The sequence below is a fragment of the Saccopteryx bilineata genome, chromosome 1 (genome assembly GCF_036850765.1).
Source record: "Saccopteryx bilineata isolate mSacBil1 chromosome 1, mSacBil1_pri_phased_curated, whole genome shotgun sequence".
In the NCBI taxonomy this organism is placed as follows: Eukaryota; Metazoa; Chordata; class Mammalia; order Chiroptera; family Emballonuridae; genus Saccopteryx; species Saccopteryx bilineata.
The window spans coordinates 63127031-63147522 of NC_089490.1; the positions used below are offsets into that span (position 1 = coordinate 63127031).

The 20492-nt window shown below is 41.1% G+C and overlaps 1 protein-coding gene across 4 annotated transcripts in view; it reads right to left on the reverse strand.

Moving 5' to 3' along the window:
• MDN1 (midasin AAA ATPase 1) overlaps positions 1 to 20492 on the reverse strand; it is a 176220-nt gene that overhangs the window by 79365 nt on the left and 76363 nt on the right. For all 4 annotated transcript variants that reach the window (XM_066254274.1, XM_066254272.1, XM_066254273.1 and 1 more), the window contains 13 exons: positions 18679 to 18808; positions 16973 to 17191; positions 15933 to 16130; positions 14813 to 15021; positions 13952 to 14074; positions 11195 to 11392; positions 9721 to 9828; positions 8604 to 8792; positions 4008 to 4097; positions 3644 to 3907; positions 3275 to 3536; positions 1360 to 1519; positions 451 to 567 (listed from right to left, as the gene is read on the reverse strand). In XM_066254274.1, coding sequence (XP_066110371.1) covers positions 451 to 567; positions 1360 to 1519; positions 3275 to 3536; positions 3644 to 3907; positions 4008 to 4097; positions 8604 to 8792; positions 9721 to 9828; positions 11195 to 11392; positions 13952 to 14074; positions 14813 to 15021; positions 15933 to 16130; positions 16973 to 17191; positions 18679 to 18808 — 2267 coding nt within the window. The remainder of the gene's footprint in view (positions 1 to 450; positions 568 to 1359; positions 1520 to 3274; positions 3537 to 3643; positions 3908 to 4007; positions 4098 to 8603; positions 8793 to 9720; positions 9829 to 11194; positions 11393 to 13951; positions 14075 to 14812; positions 15022 to 15932; positions 16131 to 16972; positions 17192 to 18678; positions 18809 to 20492) is intronic.

Below are 20492 nucleotides of genomic sequence, written 5' to 3' on the forward strand. Positions count from 1 at the left end.
CCTTTGCCAGTCTTTCCTTTCTTAATGAACCACACTTCCACTTACCCACCCCATTACTCTGCCAGTAACTCAGGTGTCATCCTTGCTTCCTCTTTTTCTCAACCCACGAGTCCACGGGCAAGTCCTATTCATCTAATCATCCTTAGTACAACCTCTCATTATCTCTTCTCTGAACTACTGCAAAAGGCATGCAACTGGTCTCCCTGCTTCTATCTACCCTTCACCCCCAGCCCATGGCAGGAACCCCGCCTTTCTTGTTTACTGCTGTATTTCCAGAGCCTGGCAAACAGGACAGCCTCAGTAAATCATGTTTACTCAATCAATGAATGGGTAAACATTCTTATGACTGGGTGTGTAATATATATACTACCTAAAAAAGTTCTACTGAATGTCTGCCTCTGCTACAGAGGCTGTCAGATTCTTAGGCAAAAACTTAAAAGGCATAGATACCTGAAATTGGGATGTGGTGCTATGGTGGGAGTGGATCCATCTATCATTCCTCTCTCACTAACAGTGAGGACGCCTCCAGGTTCCAGCAAAGCATTCAAACGATCCAGCACTGACGGGCTGCACAGACAGAGTTAACAGTGGACAGGCTGACACGCTGCCTGGACTCCCTTTCCCTGCACAGGCCTCCCTCGGCTCCTGACCCACGTCTTCTTTCAGCACAGATCCCGCCCCTGTATAAACGTCCCCATCAATTCCTGTTTTCATTCCCAAGACACATGGCCCAGAGATCCATACACAGTAAAATCACAAAATAGTTGCTGAGTAAATAAAACAAAGGAAAATGACAGCAAGTTCCCTGAACTGTAACTCCTTCCTCTTTACCCTCTCCTCCCCCCCACTTCCCAACATTATCAAATCCATTTAAAGGTAACTGGATTTTGATTCAAAACATTCTGAAAGATGCTTCAGGTAGAGAAACACATACGACCTGTAGTCACTTTTGTTAGGCTGTGTAACCACAGCAGTTTTACGCTTGCCCTCATTCCTTACTTTAGAATCAAAGGTGATACACACACTGATGCACGTGCACTAAAGGTTGGCCCTGTGTCAGATATTCCATTTCAAAATCCTGCACTCAAGAATGACCGGTTTGGTCATTCTCATGTTCAATAAAAAGGTGTCCAAGATGGCTGGAAATGTAATCCAGTTTGTCAGCCACTGCTCACTAAAATCTTGCAGGTATCTAATTACCAACTACCATTGTTCACCACAGGAAGTGGTCTACAGAATATGGCTAAAGATGTGTTTCTAGTTAGGAAGCAGTGGATTAAAAATAACCTGAGTTTCTACTCTGACAAGCATTCACAAATTTCAATCAGGCTCACTTGTGACTGGGCAGAAGGTCCTTACTTGCAAAAGTTAACATTGTCCATCAAAAGCCAGTCTCCAGACTTGAGGGCCTGCACCAGCATGCTGTCAGCCCACTCAAAGGTGCCGTGGCTGCTGCCGCTGGAGGACTGCACAAGCCTCACCCCAAAGCTTCGGAACTCTTCCACGAGTTTGGCAAACTCTGAAATGTCACCATCACAGCATTTAATTTCAAACCAGGACAATAACAACAACAGAAACTACAAGTTTATTCCAAGAAAGCTGGAAATTCCTGGCCCAATTTTTTTTAAGTTTCATAATAGAGTCAATAGGAAAACACTTTGGGGGCAGAAAATACTTCTTAATGGCTAGACACAGGCGACTCAAGGGTGATAGGGAAGATAAATAATCTTTATGTGCTGTAATTTCTCAAATGGCAAAAGGGAAACAATGCCTCCCATTTATTACTGCATTTATCCCAAACAAAAGTGCTGATAGTTGGCACGATGCGATCAATGTCATTAAACTGGGCTTCCTTTAAAATAAATAACCTTATGATAATAGTAACACAACTGTTATTTGGTGCTTTATAGTTTACATAGCACATCTCTAGAAATCTTTCAATTGCTCCTTTTTGTTAGAAATTGTTTTTACGACCCTTTTTCATATCACAAGATAACATACATTAAATTCCTGCTTCTAGCCATGAGGAAGTAATGAAATTTAGATTTAACAATCCACTGTTAACAATTAGAAAGACACTGAACGGCAGCCACACAAGGCTGTGGTACCTCTGGAAAGCTGCACCACAAAATGAGGAAGTTTCTGTTAACTGAGGAATTTCTTCCACGTTATACAAAATTACTAAACATCAATTTAGAATTCTATTCTTCAGTTTAAAATGTCCAATTTTCTGAGAAACTATTAAGTCTTCTTAAAAGGCCAACAAACAACAGACCAGCTTTACACGCAAGTGATTAATCATTACAGCTGGTTATGCACACAATAACCCTCCAGCTCAGAAGCCAGCGTCCTCCCTGCTTGCTTTGTTTAGGATCACCAATTGTGGATACAGCACATCGGCTTCAGTTTTCTTTCCAAGATGAAAACTTTCAAATTTTAAGTGTGAATAATCACTAAATTAATTTTTTAAAAAACTATGGGCACTGCATTTACAAATATGTTATTACCTAAGCCCTGGCTCATTGGCTCAGAGGTAGTGTTAGCCCACTGTATGGAAGTCCTCAAGTTTGACTCCCCCTTCTCTCTTTCTCTCTCTCCCCTCCCCACCCCTCTCACAGCCATGGCTACAATGGTTCAAGCAATTTGGTCCTGGGTGCTGAGGATGGTTTTATGGCCTTGCCTCAGGTGCTGAAATAACTCAGCTTGTGAGCAAAGGAGCAGCGACCCCAGATGGGCAGAGCATCACCCTGCAGGGGGCCTGCCAGGTGGATCCCGGTCGGGAGTCTGTCTCTGCCTCCATGCCTCCCGCTTCTTAAAAAAATAAAAATTGTCCTGGCTGGTCGGCCTGGCGTACAGGAGTCCCAGGTTCGATTCCTGGCCAGGGCATACAGGAGAAGCGCCCATCTGCTTCTCCACCCCTCCCCCTCTCCTTCCTCTCTGTCTCTCTCTTCCCCTCCAGCAGCCAAGGTTCCATTGGAGCAAAGTTGGCCCGGGTACTGAGGATGGCTCTATGGCCTCTGCCTCAGGTGCTAGAATGGCTCTGGTTGCAACAGAGCATCGCCCCCTGGTGGGCAGAGCATCGCCCTTGGTGGGCGTGCCGGGTGGATCCCGGTCAGGCGCATGCGGGAGTCTGTCTGACTGCCTCCCCATTTCCAACTTCAGAAAAATACAAGATAAATAAATAAATAAAATTAAAATTAAAAATATATATTACCTGTAAATGCACACTGTATGGACAATGGTAAATGTCTGATAAACACCCAAACACACATACCTGCCTTGGAGAATGAGTTGATTTTATTGTTGAGTCGCTGTACAAGCAATAATACTGCTTCCAGCTTGTTGACAACCTCCATTGTGACACCTTTACCATCTTCTCCAAGACACTTGGGCTTATATGTCAGAAGGAAATGACTCCAGGACCGCAGGACGACTTCTGCATCCTCAGCACTGATAAGGAGACTGTCTCTCAGCAGCGCCCTCACAGCTCTCTCCACCTTCTCCAGAAGCTGCCTCCAAGGCCGAATAAGGTCAACCTGAAATACCAGGGCATGTGACTTCATAACAGCCACTTGTCAGAGTCAAAGACTACTGCTTACAGTGTCCACCAACACAGAAGACGATCACGCATCACACTACTCACCTGCTCAAATCCACCCAGAAGCTCTGTAGTATCCATTGCACTGTTCATAGCCATGATCTTTAACGTGTGACCAGTAAGTTGTGCCAGGAGTTGGACCAGACTGGTCTTGCCCACAGAAGCTGGACCCACAAGGATGACCATCCAGCTCATCTGCACACACTTCATAACTGACTCCAGAGACGGTAACGACTGGTGCAGGAGTGAGAGCGGACGACGGGACGGAGGAGTAACATAGCAGCCCCGGGAAAGGACTGAGTAGCCCAGCTGAAAAAGACAAGCCAGTGAGACGTCACAAGCGCTCCTGGCAGTCAGAGTGGAAGAAATCAGAAAGTTGTAAAAAAGAGAATTATCCTGGTCTCCTCACCTGAACATTATAGGGAGTGATGTGAAACAGTCTGGTTGCCATGTATGGGTCTGAATCTGAACTAAACACATCCTTAAACACAGAAATGACCTAAAGGAAGAAGATGGTACAATTAAAACAAATCACTCCACCAAATTCTGAGTCAAAACTTCTGGAAAAATACTTTTAGAAAACATGCACAGCAAATCAAGTTACCATACTGTGAGAAAACTAGTCACAAAAAGGATTACATTTATTTAATTCTTCAAAATGAAAGCAAACTGGAGCTCAAAAAGAGAGCAGTCACATAATCTCAAACTATCTGAGACTCCAGTGAGAATGTACCATAAATTAAAATAAAGCCATGGATACTAAGGCAAATCTGGAGATGAAAAAAGAAATGCGTTCATCATTCAAGATACAACCCAAAAAAGCCTGACCAGGTGGTGGCACATTGGATAGTGTCAACCTGGGACACTGAGGACACAGGTTTGAATCTCGAGGTCGCCAGCTTGAGTGTGGGCTCACCAGCTAGAGCGCAAACTCATAGACATGACCACATGGTCACTGGCTTCAGCTCAAGGTCACTGGCTCAGCTGAAGCGCCCCCAACCCAGGTCAAGGCACATATGAGAAAGCAATCAATGAACCACTCAACTGCCTCAACCACAATTTGATGCTTCTCATCTCTTTCCCTTCCTGTTTATCCATTAAAAAAAAAAAGAAAAAAAAAAGACACAACCCTCCAAAATAGGCAGAAGAGAACAACACTATGAATACTATAAAGAACGGCTATTTCTTGAGTGCCTACTACATGTCAAACATTATAATGGGTGCTGTAATAGAGATTATTTGTTTCTTACAGCCTTACAAAATTGGTGTTATTTCTATTTTATAGAAATGGATAACAGGATTCACAGGAGTGACACATGATTTGCTCATGGTTAGTAACTGATTTCAAATCTAGCTGGTCTGACTACAAAAGCACTGTTATCCTTGTAAAAATTAATGTAAAATCACAACCAAAGTTATTTCTCTGATTATTTACATTTAGTTACCATTCCTTAGTAGAAATACTGTTAGAAAACTTCTTAGTAATCTTATTTCCTTTTTGGTTTTCTTTTAAAAATCAAAAAGGAGGCCCTGGACGGTTGGCTCAGTGGTAGAGCGTCGGCCTGGCGTGCGGAAGTCCCTGGTTCAATTCCCGGCCAGGGCACACAGGAGAAGCGCCCATCTGCTTCTCCACCCTTCCCTCTCTCCTTCCTCTCTGTCTCTCTCTTCCCCTCCCGCAGCCAAGGCTCCACTGGAGCAAAGTTGGCCCGGGCGCTGAGGATGGCTCCATGGCCTCTGCCTCAGGCGCTAGAATGGCTCTGGTTGTAACAGAGCAACGCCCCAGATGGACAGAGCATCGCCCCTTGGTGGGCATGCCGGGTGAATCCCGGTCGGCGCGTGCGGGAGTCTATCTGACTGCCTCCCTGTTTCCAACTTCAGGAAAAAAAAAAAAAATCGCCTGACCTGTGGTGGCGCAGTGGATAAAGCTTCACCTGGGAACACTGGGGTTGCCGGTTCGGAGCCCTGGGCTTGCCTGGTCAAGGCACATCGGGAAGCAACTACTACAAGTTGATGCTTCCTGCTTCTCTCCTCTCTCTCTCTCCTCTCCCTCCCTCCCTCTTTCCTCTCTCTCTCTCCCTCTCTCTCTTCTCTAAAGCCTGACCTGTGGTGGCGCAGTGGATAAAGAGTCAACCTGGAAATGCTGAGGTCACTGGTTCGAAACCCTAGGCTTGCCTGGTCAAGGCACATATGGGAGTTGATGCTTCTAGCTCCTCCCCCCGTCTCTCTCTTCTCTCTTCTCTCTCTCTCTCTCCCTCCCTCTCTCTCTCCTCTCTAAAATGAATAAATAAAATAATAAAATATTTAAAAACAACAAAAAAAACCCTATGACCAAATCCCTATGCACACTGCATATATCTTACTTTAAAGTAAAAAAAAAAGGGGGGGGGGACAAATACAATATTTAAAAAAAAAATCAAAAAAGTGTTGAGCAGAGGTGAGAAAAGGGGGAGGGGCTAATTAAAAACACCAATTTAGACCATATAGCATCAGAAGAATTCCAGCCACACAAAATATTTACACCAATGTACTTGTTTATAACAAAGTGGCAAATACTTATACAAATCATTGCATACTGAACTGAAGTCAGAAAAAACAAACAAAAATGTCATTGTAAGTTATGGGGATGTACAGTATAGTGACTGTCGTTAATACTGTACTGCAAGACAGACCTTAAAAGTTCTCATCAAAAAATAAATTTTTGTACTATGTAAGGTGACAGTAACCACTTACTGCGGTAATCATTTTGCAATGTATACAGGTATCAAATCATTGTAGTGTACACCTGAAACTAATATAATGGTACATGTGAATTATAGCTAAATATACATACTTATGTAAATACACATACATAAGTAGAGTACGGAAGACATTCGAGGAAAAAAAGATAAAATCATTATTAATGTCAAACACTGACTACAGGTCAAAATACAGCACAGGAGAAAGTGCTCCTGTCACCTACTCCTAGGGTCAGGTGGTTTCTGGCTTTATAATCCACTTTAGAGCATATCAACTCTTCTCCCTAGTTAAATTTATAAATACTTTAACACTCTAGCTGGCTTATTTAGTTTTATAAAGTCAGATTCCTTTTACCTGAACTCTTCCAGCTTTTATAGCCTTTCTCCTTCTATTATTATGACTCCTACTATTTTTTCTTCTCCAGAAAAACCTATTTGGTCAATTATAATAATTCTGAATAAGAGGAGTGAGGGAAAACTTCCACAGCTTATAGTGACACGCTCTCTGACCAACAAATACCCAACAACTGGTCAATGTCTGGCCACAATGAACACCCTGTATCTAGTAAGAGAATGAAGAAATTTTCAGCCCTGGCCAGCTGGCTCAGTGGTAGAGCATCAGCCCAACATGTGGATGTCCTGGCTTCAATTCCTGGTCAGAGCACACAGAAGCGACCATCTGCTTCTCCGCCCCTCCCCCCCCCTCCTCTCTTTTTTCCCTGCCTGCGGCCATGGCTCGACTGATTCAAATGCATCACCCTGGGTGCTGAGGATGGCTCCACGGAGCCACAGCCTCAGGTGCTAAAAATAGCTTGGTTGTGAGCATGGCCCCAGATGGGCAGAGCATCAGCCTAATCGTGGTTACTAGGTGGATCCCAGTCGGAGTGCATGCAGGAGTCTGTTCTCACATCCTCTCATCTAAATGAAAAAAAATTTTTTTTTAATTAAAACACTAGTTGATGGTACATAAAGTATATATATTAATAAAGTTGTAAACCTGATCATGCGGTGGCGCAATGGTTAGAGCATCACTTTGGGACGCAGAGGACCCAGGTTCGAAACCCTGAGGTTGCCAACTTGAGCATAGGCTCATCTGGTTTGAGCAAAGCTCATCAGCTTGAGCCCTAGGTTGCTGGCTTGAGCAAGAGGTCACTTGGTCTGCTGTAGCCCCCCAGTCAAGGCACATATGAGAAAGCTGTCAATGAACAACTAAGGTGCTGCAACGAAGAATTGATGCTTCTCATCTCTCTCCCTTCCTGTCTGTTTCTATCTGTCCTTCTTTCTTCTCTGTCACATACAAAAAAATAATATACAAAATATTAAAAAGTTGTAAAAAGAATACTAGCAAAACATTCTCTCCAAGTATAATGATCAAAAGCCACTTACACATGATAAATGAGTTGTTAATAAACTGACTTGAGTCTTAAGACCACATAACAAGGGATCTGGGCACTCAGGAGAATGAAGTGTATAAAAACCACAAGTACTCTGGGATAGCCACAGCTTCACATGTCAAGAAGGAGGTTACTGCTTCTAATGCATGGATCTGTGTATTAGTTAATTGTTTTTAAGCAGTTGTTATATGGCAGAAGGAATAGCAAAATGGAAAGGTCTGGGCCAAGATGTGGCTACATCAGTTGCTACCTGTAAGACTCCATGATTCTGAGCCTTGGATTCTCGTCTGTCAGAGGTCATGATATCTTGACAGCACCTCCCACCACAGCTGTTGTGAGTATTCAGTGAGACTGGACTTTAAATACCACAAAGTAAAAATGCAGACATCTTTATAACGTGTTAAGCTGGGAATTCAAGTGTTATTTTCTACTTACGAAGGGGTATTTAGATTATCTTCTCTTTATATCTACTTATACTTTCTAGATAAAATACTTTGTAATTTGACACTTGTTTTAAAAACAGAAAACCCTCCTCTCCTACTGGGTATCACCTTTCCCTCCTGCTGCTGCTTCTGCCCTTTGTGCCTTGGAAAGACGATGGAAACCTAGTTCTTTATTACTGCAGGCAATACTGTTTTAGGAAAGTTTGTAATCTTGAGGATTTAAATAAGCGAAGTGTACACTCCAAAGCAAACTACTCTACACTGTTCAGTCCTGAGGTAGGTAAATATATGATATATAGTCTCTTCCTTTAACTTCTAAATCCCAAGCAGCTTTACCAAGTTCCGTATTATTTGTGAGTGTGCCCTGTCTCTCCCTTAGGAAGAAATCAACTTTCAGATGGAAAGACACACAAAGAGCAAGTGTGAAACTCACCTTTTCTTTGTCTCCTCTGGTTCTCATTCTTTCACCATAGACCAAAAACACATGCTGACCAGGATCGTAACACCCAGGGGACTGGTCAACCAGCATCAACTGACACCAGCGAAAAAGGTCCCGGAGGTTGAATTCCCACGGTCCCCCTTTTTGACCCCATTTCTTCTCAACAGTCACTTCATGATCAATCTGAAAAGAAAACGCCTTTATTGGAAAACACATCCCACCGCTAGAGATTGCATTAAGGACTTTTAACGTACTACAAATGCATACATAACCTGAAACAGAAATTAATAGGTTTGATTGAGATTTCTCCTTTCTTTGATCCAGACTTCTAAATGCCAGGAATATCCTATAAGCATTAACTTTGATATATATAAGGTCTACCGGAAAGTTCTGTCCGTTTTTGGAATAAAACAAAATACAAATTTTTCTTACCATCAATAAACTTTATTAAATAATATAATTGCCATTATTATTAATGATTTCTTGCCAGCGTGAGGGCAAGTTGTATATCCCATTTTTGAAAAATGTTTTATCTTTTGATGCAAGAAATTGAACCAGTGCTTGTTGGATATCTTCTTCATTTTTGAATTTTTTGCCCTTCAAAAAATTTTGTAAAGACAAAAACAAGTGATAGTCGGAGGGTGCTAAGTCCGGGGAATATGGTGGATGCGACAGACATGCTTCTGTAGCATTTCTTCCTTGTTGAAATTCATATACAATACAGTGGCGTAAATGAACTTTATCAGTAGCCATGGGTACACTATCGCTTCACATAAGACTAACGTGAATCAACTTTGTTTTAGTTAATTTGCTACGTCAGTTATGTATACATTAAGTGATAAAAACAGAGAGGCACACATGCGCCAAATAAACGTGCTTACGTGTCGAAACTTGTGATAGAAACGAACAGAACTTTCCGGTAGATCTTATACAATAGAACCCTGATTACTGTAACCTTCAGATGAATAGCTTCCCTCCCACTATAACCTTGCAGAATTCTCTGTGATTTTATCTTAGAGACACTGGTATTTTGGTAGTGTCCCATGTTCAGGAAATTATATTCATTTATAACCAGGAAAATGAAACACAATTAATACAAATAGATATTTACCTGGTTGTTGAAAGCAACCATTTTCTTAACAATACTTTTGTCAATGGCTGGAAACAGAGTACTGGCAATGAACTCCATGTCAATTACTGTGAGGGGATCCACAAAGACCTATAAAATCCAAAAATAACATGGAGAGAGGCTATAGTTTCTAAAAACCAGAAATTTTTATTTGACATAAAAATAATACCTCAGTTATACATACATATATACATAAATTTTCAGTTCTAGAAACTTCTTTCCTTGCATTTTAAGATACAGAAATATATAAAATCTTTGAAATATAAAGCCTCTGAGGTTTTTCCTGTTAGCTCTACTCTACTAAATTGAATAAAATAAGATACACGCAATTTATTTTTAATAAGTGAGAGGCAGGGAGGAAGGGAGGCAGAGAGACAGACTCTAGCATGTGCCCTGACGGGGACCCATCCGGCAAGCCCCCTAATAGGTAATATTTTGCCCACCTGAGGCCATTGCTCCATTGATTGGCAACCAAGCTATTTTAAAGCCTGAGGCAAGGCCATGGAGACATTCAGCGCCCAGGGCCAAACTGCTAGAACCCTGGCTGTGGGAGGGGAGGAGAGGGAAGGAGATAGGGTGGGGACTGGTGGGAGACAGGGATGGAGAAGGGTGGAGAAGCAGATGGTCACTTCTCCTGTGTACCCTGACTAGGAATCGAACTCGGGACTTCCACATGCCAGGCCAATGCTCTACTGCTGAGCCAGCAATTTCTTTTTTAAAGTATATTTATTTTTAAAATTTTCCTACCAAAATCCTGCATGGCAGGCATATGAACATTCATTATAAATTGTTAAACTTTTAATAAGCTTGAAATTTTTTATAATAAACTATTCTTAGAAGATACTTGGCAAATTCTTAATTATCAAGGGACAGAGACATTAAAGAAAGCTAACATCTAAAGCCATTTCTAAACTTCTAGATGAGCCAAACTTTGAAAAACAGATGTTAATTAAAATAATCGAGCATATGTACACACACACTCTATCTCTGCAAATGTGAATAAAGGCAGTAAATATATCAAATGTGAATTATGGTTGACTTTGGTATGAAGAATACTGGATTTTTAAATTCTTCATGGTAGTTTTCTGTTCTTTCCCACTTTAATTAAAATGTATTATTTTTAATGTCTTCATAGATCACACAGACACTTGAAAAGGTTATATATTGGCCTTAATCCTGAGAACAGTAATAGAATCCTGAAGAGGGTGGTGATCTTACTATCTTCCAACTGGTAATACGCCAGGTCCTCTGGGATATAGGCAAAGGGATTACACCAGGAGAGAAGTGATAAGAATCAGTCACATTAGTATTCATTATATATAAAGACGTGGAATTAAAAAACAGATTTAAATGATTCTCTCTCACTCTCATAGAGAACATCCTAAATAGCTACGTGCAAGAAGTCTCATCACTCCCAACAGCCCAGCTGTGGTCTCTGTGGTACAGGGAATCTCACCTGAGTGAATCTGTTAAGGAAAGACCGGGGCAAGCCCTTCCTTCCACCTCCTTGTCTAAAGGGATTTTGACACCCAAAAATCTTCGTCTTCTTATGTTGTACTTGAAAGCTCATTCCTAACTCAGGAATATAGATTTCTCCTCGGTGGTCAAAACAAGCATTGAGTCCTTCCAATACAGACTGAGAAGCCAGATTGAGCTATTTGGAGAAGAAAATGCATGAATGTTAGATAGACTGTATAACAATAACAGAAAGCAAGGATGCGCAAAAGTTAGTGGTATCTGTAGAAGGAGGAAGCTCAAACAGTAGTGGTAACATTCTTCTTGAGTGAAAGACTGATGTGATTTTATCCTATTACTATTTCATATAGATATTGGATTTGATGTATGTAAACTATCAATGATTTTTCAGTAAACTAAATAAATATTAAGAATAAATATTTAAAAAGCAGTTAAAATATTTTATAAAATTAAACTGTTTCCATTATGTGACCCATATTGACCTACTTTATAAATCACAGTTTACAAAAAAGCTTGCCAACACACAGGTATCTCATTTTTGCACTCTGGAATTTTAAAAGATGAGGTAAGACAGATCTTTACATACTTAAGATAAGTTTCTTCTCCAGCTCAAACACTGAATGAATTTCCAAATGGCCCTAAAAAGCTGTGACATAAACTACATAAAATAGATCTACACAGCTAACTCTGACCAACAGTTTTGTAAACAAGAATACAAAGTTTTTGTGCCAAAAATAAAAAGGGCTAAATGCAGGTCTTCAGATGCTGAGTTCAGAGCTCAGGGATGAAAAGTATGGGTGTTTTTTAAGGAAATGTGGAAAAATTCAATCAGAAAAATGTGAATTGACAGAATTCAAATGGGCAAAAACCAAACTATACTATAATTTCAAATGTCACAATTATATCAGCACTACAGAGCAAAACCTATGCTATACATTTCCAAATTGTTGTGTTTTTTTTTTTTAAGTGAGAGTAGGGGAGATACAGAGACAGATTCCTTCATGTGCCCTGACAGGGATACACCTGGCATACCTATCTGGGGCTGATGATCTGCCATGCTTGCAACTGAGCTATTTTTAGTGCCTCAGTGGTTCCATGGAGCTATCCTCAGGTCCAAGAGAGACTGCTTGAATCAGTCTCTCTGACTGATTCAATCGGGCTGACATGCTTGAATCAATTGAGCCATGGCTATGTGAGGGGAAGAAAGAGAGAGAATGGGGGGAGAAGCAGATGGTCACCTCTCCTGTGTGCCCTAACTGGGAATCAAACCCAGGACTTACACACACCAGGTCAACACTCTACTGCTGAGACAATGGGCCAGGGCCCAAACAGGCCAAGTTTTAAACACTGCACTAAAGTGTAACTGCAAGTCCAGAATGCCCTTGTGGTCCCTGGGTGCATTTTTACCCAACTGGAGGATAGTCAAAAGCCTTAAGCTTTAAAACAAGGCAACACTGGCCTGACCTGTGGTGGCACAGATAAAACATTGACCTGGAACACTGAGGTCACTGGTTCAAAACCCTGGGCTTGTCTGGTCAAGGTACATACGGGAGTTGATGCTTCCTGCTCCTCCCCATCCCCCTCTAAAATGAATAAATTTAAAAAATTTTAAAAAACAACAACAACCAGGCATTCTTTTTTCCTGGATAATGAATTTTCTATCCCACTTTTTTCCCAAAGAATTTGAAGGAGAAAAATAACTCCCCAAAACTGTCTCCTTAGCATCTCCCCTAGATACACAGAAAGCAGCTCATCAGAAAAGGAGGCCTCAGCACACCCTCTGACCTTAGTGACCCAGGGAACCTACTGGGGCCTATGTCAAAAGTTTCATCTGGGCCCTGGCCAGTTGGCTCAGCAGTAGAGCATCGGCCCGGCGTGTGGAAGTCCCAGGTTTGATTCCTGGCCAGGGCACACGGGAGAAGCACCCATCTGCTTTTCACCCTTCCCCCTCTCCTTTCTCTCTAGTTCTCTCTTCCCCTCCTACAGCCAAGGCTCCATTGGAGCAAAGTTGGCCTGGGCGCTGAGGATGGATCCATGGCCTCCACCTCAGGTGCTAGAATGGCTCTGGTTGTAGCAGAGCAATGCCCCAGATGAGCCGAGCACCGCCTCCTGGTGGGCATGCTGGGTGGATACCGATTGGGCACATGCAGGAATCTGTCTATCTGCCTCCGCCCTGCTTCTCACTTTGGAAACACACACACACACAAACACACACAGTTTCATTCTAGCACTTCCATCACTCCTATCATGTAAGCTCCACAATTACTTCTGGGCAATAAGTTATCTAATATAAATATGTAACAATGATAATTTTCTCCCCATCTTTATATGTCTCTTCTTAAAGGTAACTTTTCCCAGTCTCTCTGTTGCACTGATAATACATGAGGTGGTTGGCAATGTTTGTAAAATACCCATGAAATAAATACAAACAGCAAGCCTATCAGAGACTATAGGAAAATACTAGCTAAGAGGCAGTTTTTCTCCCGAGGCCACCTTACAAAAGTAGAAAAGCTTGTAGGTTTTATTGGGGGGGGAGGGGTTCCTATATGTGTTTTCTGACAAGTAACTGTTTTTATTCATAAAAGAAACCTAGGAAGATTCTTTTCATTAGAGAATTTGTCTTTACTAGGAAATAGCATGATTCGATCATCCACTGAGACATGCCACCGAGCTCTGAAAGTGTGACTGTTCTTCAAACTTGAGATCCCATCCTGGGCATGATGGACAGTCCCCTCACCTCATCCAACACAACCCAGTGGCCAGCCTTCAGAGCTGCCAGCAAGGGGCCATCACGCCAAGCAAACTCTCCTCCCTTGCCACCTTCAACAGGGAGATCTGCTCCAAACAGGTCTGCGATGTCCTTTGAGAGGGGAGAAGAAATGAAAAAGAGCCAAACTTACATAAAAAATTAACTAGATCCCTCAACCCAAAATCTAAAATAAAAAATACTTGGGCCTTGTGCCATTTTCCCTTCTTATTCCCAAGACAGAACTACTCATCTCAGCATTCTAAACCAGGAGCCCAGACACGTCCCCAAGAACCTTCTCATCACAATGCTCCAAGTACCAAATCAATTGGAGCTGGAGCTCCAAATTGGCAGTTCCCAACTGTGGCTGTACTTGGAAATTAAGCTGTTCACTTTATAAATAAATAAACAAACAAACAAATAGCAAAAACCAGTAATAATGCCCCTGTCCTGCTCTCAGACCCCATCCCAAGAAATTCTAATTTATTTGGCATCTCTGTTCCACATTGTCATACAGTTGTTTTAGAGGTCTGTTTATTCCTACTAATTTTTTTTTTAGTTTAGAAAAGATAAAAATAAAATGAGGTTAAATTTATAATAAATACTGAAGTGGGTAATTCTCAAGATAGAATTAGAATAAAGAATCCAGAGAGAATATTACTATGGACATCAGCTATTAATGATTCCAGAAAGAGAATCAGTTTGGAAGGTCATGCTGTTGTGATCTTTTACAGCCAGGAAATATTTGGGATACCGACAATGTCATAACTATGCCTGACCAGGAAACTGTCAGCAAATACAAACATTACTCCCTATACTTATCCTCATCAGCTGTAGGGTGACTAAGCTTACCGTCTGTTCTGACAAGTTGATTCGAATAAGAGTGTTGCCTGAAGCCTTTGCTAATGCTCCCACCAAACTCGTCTTGCCCACACCAGGGGAGCCCTCCAGGAGAATGGGTTTGTTCAGTTTTGTAGCTCTTAGGAGCCTCTGGGCATTCATAGCTGTGGTGCCAGCACTGAGTGCATAGTCGGCAATATTACTCCTGTGCAGGACAGGGCCTTTAGTAGAGGGAAAAAAGCCACACATAAGCTGGACATCACAAAATCCCATATATCCGTCAACCAGAGATTATGGGAATCACCAAGTAGACTGTCAGTAAGTAAAGTACCATCAGCGGTGAAAATGTTCTGCCCCATTTCAACATTTCCCCACTTTGAGGCCCATAAAGCGCTTTAGAGGAATGGCCAACAGCACACTGGCCACTGTGTCCACTGCACAGATCTCTGCATCTCTCATACTTACACATATACCCTTTACATAGGTCTAGCTGCAAGCACACATCTTTCCTAATCCCTATACCTGGAAATTCTATAGGTACTTGTACAATTTACCTTTATAAGTAGGTATTCTCCTAAAACTAAAGTGTAAACTACGCATTTAAGTCACATGGCTCCATATTAAACAATTTCATCCACGGTCTTTAAGCCACCAAGAGTAATTAAGGATGTACTACCTGCATTTCCCACTAATCATTTATTTGTTCATCCTTTCATTCAATCAACAGACATCTTCTGAACGCCTCTGACTGCCAGGCTATATGTCAGATGCCAGAGTTAGGAAGATGAGTGACTAACCTGTCTTCAAGGATTCGCAAAACTGTTTTTATAAAAGGTGATAAGGTTCTACAGTTGGTACATACAGGCTGAAAACTAACACTATAGAAAAGCTTTTTTTGTAAGAATTTATTCAGATTAACAACCATATTTTCTCCTATTAGGGTAGAGAGAATATTCATTATATGCCAGTTATATGTTTTAACCATTCACACGATGATTATGCCAATCATATCCTAACTCAGATAACTACTTCAAAAATAATCATGAGGATAACACACCAAACAAAATGTCACAAAGTCAAATATCTATGATGTACGAGAAGACAATCTTCATTTATTTAAAATAATCCTTACCTCTTGGTATAAAAAATGGATGAATTCCCCAACGATTATCTATCCCAGTGAATTCTTTGGCCTTGAGTCTGTCATAAATCTTCAATTCATTTTTTTGACATTCTGTAAGTCGGACAGTCTTGGAAAGTTTCTTGATCAGGAATTTCAGGCACTCTTTGCGAGCCAAAAGGGCTGTACCAAACCCAGAGGAAGTGACCCCTAAAAGATAGAAGATTAGTCCATCGAACAATAGCACAACACCAAGCTTCACAAACATTCAGCAAGAGCTTTGGGGCAGTTTCCTGGGAAAATAAAACCCTCTCTGAAACACAGTTGTTAATGTAAGCAGGTCTAAGGAGGAAGTCTGACTTCCCTCTCCCCACAATTTATAATCAATTCAGTAGCAGCTGATTCGGTAAAAAAAAAAACTCCTGACACTCCATGACAAACCAGCATGGAGACAAGATAACTAATGTGGTACTGCTGTTTTGGTTTATCCTTCTAATTGTCATGGCTTAAAAAAACAATTTAAATAATGAATTTTATGAAATCATAGTAAACTTAAAACAAACAGAAGGATTCAGGTCCATTAACTATAAATGGCCATTTGTGTTAGGAATTACCCAGTCCCTCGGGAGAAGGGCATTTCCAATAGTCTTCTATTCATAACGAACACTTCAGGTTTACTAAATCCCTTGCCTCTAAGCAATGAGAGGTTTTCAGCATACCTTTTATATCTACCACATCCCAAAAAGAGTAAAAAGAAAAGGAAAGCCATTTTGCCTTGGAAATATTAGACTAACCCAATAGAGCAGTTGTTTTCAATTTTTTATACTTGGGGACAGGTGAAAACAGGAGAATTATTTTGAGGACACTAAGGCAGAAATCACCCTGAGCATTAGTCAGTTTGACTAGTATCAGTGGGTCTATAAAGTTCGCACAACATCAGGGTGGTTAACTCTTTCACAGACTGGCAGTTCAAAAGCACTGCTATAAAGTATCTGGGTGAGAGGTCTGAACTTGCTCTAATCCCTGTTCCGACCAGCTAACACACGACATACCTGAACCTATTCCATCTATATACACCAGGCATGCAGCATGGACAAAAGCTGTCACAGTGGAGATTGTTTCTGGCCTTTTCAAAGCAGCTTCCTCCTCCATTGTGTTCATGAAGTTAACCCAGGACAGGATATCTCTGATGCTGACCACACACCTTTGGCCAAATTCCTGGTGGGTCAGCCAGTCAATAAAATCCAGCATCACCTCAGCTATGTCAGCCCCTAGGACACAAGGAAGCAAGTGTTCAATGTTCAATGTTTACACACACTCCAGAACAGGAGGCCTGTAACAGAGGCCGGCCCACAGATGGCCTAAAGGGACCATGATCCATGAGATTTTAAGCAAATTGTTGTGAATTCACATTGACGTTTTTTCTAAGGAGGGGTCTACAGCTCTTATCACATTCCCAAAGGGTTCACAAATAGCATTCTACACATATAAAAAAAAATTCTTTTAATTTTAAAATACTTGAGAATTAAAGCTTAAGAAGTTACACCCTGAAAGCTCAAAGAAATATTCATTTGGTTCATGTTCAGACAGAATTTTGAAGACACAAAGATCTTAGAAAATACACAAATTTTACTATATTATAAAATGATTCACTGAAATGGGGAATACTACATTTTTAGTGGCATTTAATTCAGGTTTTTGTTTTCATAAGTCAATGCATCCAATCAGAATTCAGCAAATTAAATAATTCATAAATTTTATTTCATGATTTAGGTTAAATGGCTATTCTAATTATCACAATTTCATGCTGAAAAATATTTGGAAATAAAATACTTAAGTAATCATATATAAGTTAAAGCAATACCAATTAAATTTAGTAGAGCATTTTATATAACTCTGAAGTCAATAGTAAACACCTATCTAAAAAGTATAAATGCCAAAGAATGTTTATTAAAACAAAAAGACTATTTAGGAATATTCTTCAAGACTATACTGAGAATTGATCAAAAGAAAACTAGTTTGTTAGAAAAAAATACTAATTATAGAAAAACCCCCACAAATCTTTAAAAGGAACTTAAAATGACAATTCAAGGTAAGAAGTCCAGTAACAATGAGGAAAGAAATTAAATGCTTCTTCACCTAGGTATTAAAAATGAGTACCTAGAGCTACATTTGAAAGTGAAATAAATATGAGGTACATCAGGGACTTAACAGAAATGGGTAACTTCATCCATTGTTAAAGAGGATTTATGATTGTTACACAGAAATAAGAATATCAGTGATCAAGTAGATAGGTTCATATTTTTTTTTACAATAAATATTAAGAAGTAACATAATATAAAAACCTATGTGATAAATGTAATAAAGATTATCCAAAAAGAATGTAAAATGATTAATATTCATTTTAAAATATGCTACACAGAATGCTCCATGTCACTACTAATTCAAGAAAATAGAATTTCAGAATATCCATTAAATTAAAAAGGATGAAATAATGAATTTCATTATAGTATGTTGTTAAAAAAATGAGAACTCCGTGTTGGAAGGATTATGCCAAGCAGGTGTATTTAGTAAGTTGCAGACAGCATTGTGAATGGGAAGAAGGGACACTCTAATAAATGGTAACAAGCTAGCATCACATTTCCACATTTCCTCAGATCTATTTTGTTCCCAATTCTCTCCTCCCCTTCACCTTATATAGACATACTGCTAATGCCCTACAGCACACCCATTACCACTACCACACCAAAACTCCCACCTTTATGATCTATTCTGCCCAGAGACAATCCTGGACGAAGATTACTGCTGATAATCTGTTTTAAATCCTCACGGTTTGTGCTCTGAGGACACCATATTTCCGTAAACCGGTTCCGTAAGGCAGGAGACAGCTGTAAGGGACACAAACTGCAATGTCAATGTAATACCAATGAGGAAAGCTAGAAAATAAAGCCTTGAGAAAATGTTAGCTACCAGTCTGTGGCAAGTGCCAGATACTTCTTTTTTTTTCTTTTTTTTTTTTTTTTGTATTTTTCTGAAGCTAGAAACGGGGAGAGACAGTCAGACAGACTCCCGCATGCGCCCGACCGGGATCCACCTGGCACGCCCACCAGGGGGCGACGCTCTGCCCACCAGGGAGCGATGCTCTGCCCCTCCAGGGCGTCGCTCTGTTGCGACCAGAGCCACTCTAGCGCCTGGGGCAGAGGCTAAGGAGCCATCCCCAGAACCCCGGGCCATCTTTGCTCCAATGGAGCCTTGGCTGTGGGAGGGGAAGAGAGAGACAGAAAGGAAGGAGAGGGGGAGGGGTGGAGAAGCAGTTGGGCGCTTCTCCTGTGTGCCCTGGCTGGGAATCGAACCCAGGACCCCTGCACACCAGGCCGACACTCTACCACTGAGCCAACCGGCCAGGGCTCAGATACTTCTTTTGGTACCTCTATTACTAGATAAATTTTTTATTGAAGGCCTACTTTGTCCTGGCTCCTTCCATATGTCATCTTATTACTCTCCACCATCCCTTCCAAGTCGGTATTGCCATCACTTTCTTGACAGATGGTACAGAATTCCAAAGTCATATAAAGTATAAGTGGTACACTAGGATTCCAGGCCCAGTGGACAACTCCGAATCCTGAACACCTTCCCCTAAAGGCCTGTCCTTTCTCTCACCTGCACATACATCACCAATGCTCTAGAAAATAATGATATCTTCCCAAAGGGAAATAAAAGGAGAAAACTTCTTTTATGTGGTTCAATGAGAGTAAAGTTACAAGGTATATATTTTACCTCTTGTGTAACTAAGAACTGTCTAGTCGGCCCAGTCTTAGGGCCTCTGCCTTCAGTGTGGATCCCTCCTACCCTTCTTTATGCTTCCCCAGGTCGATTAATCTCCATTCACAAATGTTTGCAATGACACATGCATGTAATCACCAGCTTGTCATGCTCTCCTTTCACCTGACCATAAACTCCATCCACGGTTCATCCAGCCTACCAAACAGGACCAGAGCAATGCTGTGTGTTCCTCACGTGTTCCTACCAGTCAGCCTAGATAAGGAGTGTCTCTGGTCTTCAGAGTCCGACCACCTCTGCCTACTTACTGATCATAAAAAATACAAGCTGGCAATCTTGGGCTAAAAAAAAACTTAAGGCCTGACCTGCAATGGCACAGTGGGTAAAAGTGTCGACCTGGAACACTGAGGTTGCTGGTTCGAAACCCTAGGCTTGCCTGGTCAAGGCACATATGGGAATTGATGCTTTCTGCTCCTCCCCCCTTCTCTCTCTCTCTCTCTCTAAAAAATAAATAAATAATAATTTAAAAAAAAAAAACAAAAAACTTAAGCGCCTGACCTGTGGTGGCGCAGTGGATAAAAAGTCAACCTGGAAATGCTGAGTTTGCCGGTTCAAAACCCTGGGCTTGCCTGGTCAAGGCACATATGGGAGTTGATGCTTCTGCTCCTCCCCCCTTCTCTCTCTCTCTCCCCTCTCTATAATGAATAAATAAAATCTTAAAAAAAAAAGTGTAAAAAAAACCTTAAGTTATCCTGACAGGCAAGGTAACACATACAACCTTGAAATCATATC